At 61.4% G+C, this 2719-nt stretch overlaps 1 protein-coding gene across 1 annotated transcript in view; it reads right to left on the bottom strand.

Annotated features, from left to right (window-relative positions):
* Nucleotides 1–2719, bottom strand: part of PNPLA6 (patatin like phospholipase domain containing 6) — a gene marked incomplete at both ends in the record, with an annotated part of 25577 nt that overhangs the window by 15840 nt on the left and 7018 nt on the right. The window contains 4 exons of the mRNA XM_014961985.1: nucleotides 565–693; nucleotides 1343–1423; nucleotides 1536–1644; nucleotides 2598–2617. Coding sequence (XP_014817471.1) covers nucleotides 565–693; nucleotides 1343–1423; nucleotides 1536–1644; nucleotides 2598–2617 — 339 coding nt within the window. The remainder of the gene's footprint in view (nucleotides 1–564; nucleotides 694–1342; nucleotides 1424–1535; nucleotides 1645–2597; nucleotides 2618–2719) is intronic.

Raw genomic sequence — 2719 nt, 5'->3', positions numbered from 1 at the left:
ACCTCACGAGTCAAGAGAGACCACCACAAGGCCACAAAGGCCTACCATAAGACAACAGGGACCCCCACGAGGCAACGGGAACCCACCACGAGACAACAGAGGCCACCACGAGGCAACAGGAACCCACCACAAGGCAATGGGAACCCACCACAAGGCAACGGGAACCCTTAGGGTGCTTGGGGACAGTTCATAACTGTCCTGGGAGGGCTTGGGGACAACTACAACTGTCCTGGTGGGAGTTGGGGACAACCACAACCAGGCTTAGGGGGTCTTGGGGGACAACCAGGATCAAGGCCTGGGGGTTTGGGGCCACAGTTGGCCTGGTGGGGCTTGGGGATGGTCATGGCTGGGTTTGGGGATGGATGGTCAAGGTTGGGCTGGAGGAGTTTGGGGATGGCCAAGGTTGGGTTTGGGAATGGTCATGGTTGGGCTTGGGGATGGCCATGGTGAGGCTGGAGGGGCTTGGGGACCACCACAGTTGGCCTGGAGGGGGTTGGGATGGCCATGGTTGGGTTGGAAGGGTTTGGGGACCACTGACAGAACCCTCCCCAGGCCTGGACTCACCTGCACCACCCGCACCAAGCTCTCGGGGTACTTCTCGAAGACGGCCGAGAAGGCTTCAACCGGCAGCCGAAGAACGGTGGAGTCCACCGCCGCCCGGGCACACACCGTCCGGTACGGTCGCTGGTGGCCCTAGGGGACACGTTGGTGGCCTTGCTGGGATGGGGGAGGTCCATCCCGGCCATGGATGGGGGCTGGTGGCAAGCTGGGGGATGGTGAAGTCTGCTGGGGGCACTGAGTTGTTGGCCAGTTGGGTTTGGGGATGGCCATGGTTGGGCTTGGGGATGGCCATGGTTGGGCTGGTTGGGCTTGGAGATAGTTGGTGGGGCTTGGGGACAGCCAAGGTTGGGCTGGAGGGGTTTGGGGATGGCCATGGTTGGGTCAGAAGGGTTTGGGGACCGATGACCTAGAGATGGCCACAGTTGGCCTGGTGGAGGTTAGGGATGCCCACAGTTGGCCTGGTGGGGCTTGGGGATGGTCATGGCTGGGTTTGGGGATGGATGGTCAAGGTTGGGCTGGAGGAGTTTGGGGATGGCCAAGGTTGGGTTTGGGAATGGTCATGGTTGGGCTTGGGGATGGCCATGGTGAGGCTGGAGGGGCTTGGGGACCACCACAGTTGGCCTGGAGGGGGTTGGGATGGCCATGGTTGGGTTGGAAGGGTTTGGGGACCACTGACAGGGCCTAGAGATGGCCACAGTTGGCCTGGTGGGGCTTGGGGATGGTCATGGCTGGGTTTGGTCCCCCCCTCCCCGATTTCCACCAATTTCCACCAGGAACTCACGTGGCTGAAGAGCTCGTTCGTCAACCCGAGGTAGTTGTGCAAAGCCAAGAAGGTGACGCGTTGGAGGCGCACCATGATGATCTACGGGGGGGACAAGAAGCCATCACACCCAACACACCCCTCCCCCATGGTCCTCTGGGTCCCCTGACGCCCCCCCCGTGCTCCCCCCAACCCTCCCCAGGCCTGGACTCACCTGCACCACCCGCACCAAGCTCTCGGGGTACTTCTCGAAGACGGCCGAGAAGGCTTCAACCGGCAGCCGAAGAACGGTGGAGTCCACCGCCGCCCGGGCACACACCGAGTTTGGGGACAGCCACAACCAGGCTCTGGGGGTGTTGGGATGGGATGGCCATGATCAATGGTCATGGTTGGGCTTGGGGATGGCCATGGTGAGGCTGGAGGGGCTTGGGGACCACCACAGTTGGGCTTGGGGGTGGCCACAACTGACCTGGGAGGGTTTGGAGAGGGGGCTTGGGGACAACCACAACTGTCCTGGTGGGGGTTGGGGACAACCACAACCAGGCTTGGGGGGTCTTGGGGGACAACCAGAATCAAGGCCTGGGGGTTTGGGGATGGCCATGATCACATTGAGGGGGCTTGGGGACAGCCACAACTGTCCTAGGAGGGCTTGGGGACAACCACAACTGTCCTAGAAGAGTTTGGGGACAGCCACAACCAGGCTCTGGGAGTTTGGGGACGGCCATGATCACGTTGAGGGGGCTTGGGGACAACCACAACTGTCCTGGTGGGGGTTGGGGACAACTACAACCAGGCTTAGGGTGCTTGGGGACAGTTCATAACTGTCCTGGGAGGGCTTGGGGACAACTACAACTGTCCTGGTCTGGGTTTGGGGATGGATGGTCAAGGTTGGGCTGGAGGAGTTTGGGGATGGCCAAGGTTGGGTTTGGGAATGGTCATGGTTGGGCTTGGGGATGGCCATGGTGAGGCTGGAGGGGCTTGGGGACCACCACAGTTGGGCTTGGGGGTGGCCACAACTGACCTGGGAGGGTTTGGAGACAACCACAACTGTCCTGGTGGGAGTTGGGGACAACCACAACCAGGCTTAGGGAGCTTGGGGACAGTTCATAACTGTCCTGAGAGGGCTTGGGGACAACCACAACCAGGCTTAGGTGGCTCAGGGACACCCAGGATCAAGCTCTGGAGGCTTGGGGACAGCTACAACTGTCCTGAGAGGGCTTGGGGACATTGGGGACGAGTTGGGGGGGACACTTGGGGACAGTCGGTACCGTGATGACGTCCAGGATGCTGAGCAGACTGTGCACGCTGTCCCCGGGGAACACCTCCTTCATCACCGTCTCCTTCCCGTCCTGCCAACCACAAACCCCCTCTTGGTTCTTCCCATCCTCGTCCCCCCCC

The sequence above is a fragment of the Calidris pugnax genome, unplaced genomic scaffold, assembly GCF_001431845.1.
Source record: "Calidris pugnax isolate Ruff unplaced genomic scaffold, ASM143184v1 scaffold1065, whole genome shotgun sequence".
NCBI classification, from domain to species: Eukaryota; Metazoa; Chordata; class Aves; order Charadriiformes; family Scolopacidae; genus Calidris; species Calidris pugnax.
Note: the sequence above shows the minus strand (reverse complement) of the source record. Positions and strands in the feature narration are given on the sequence as shown.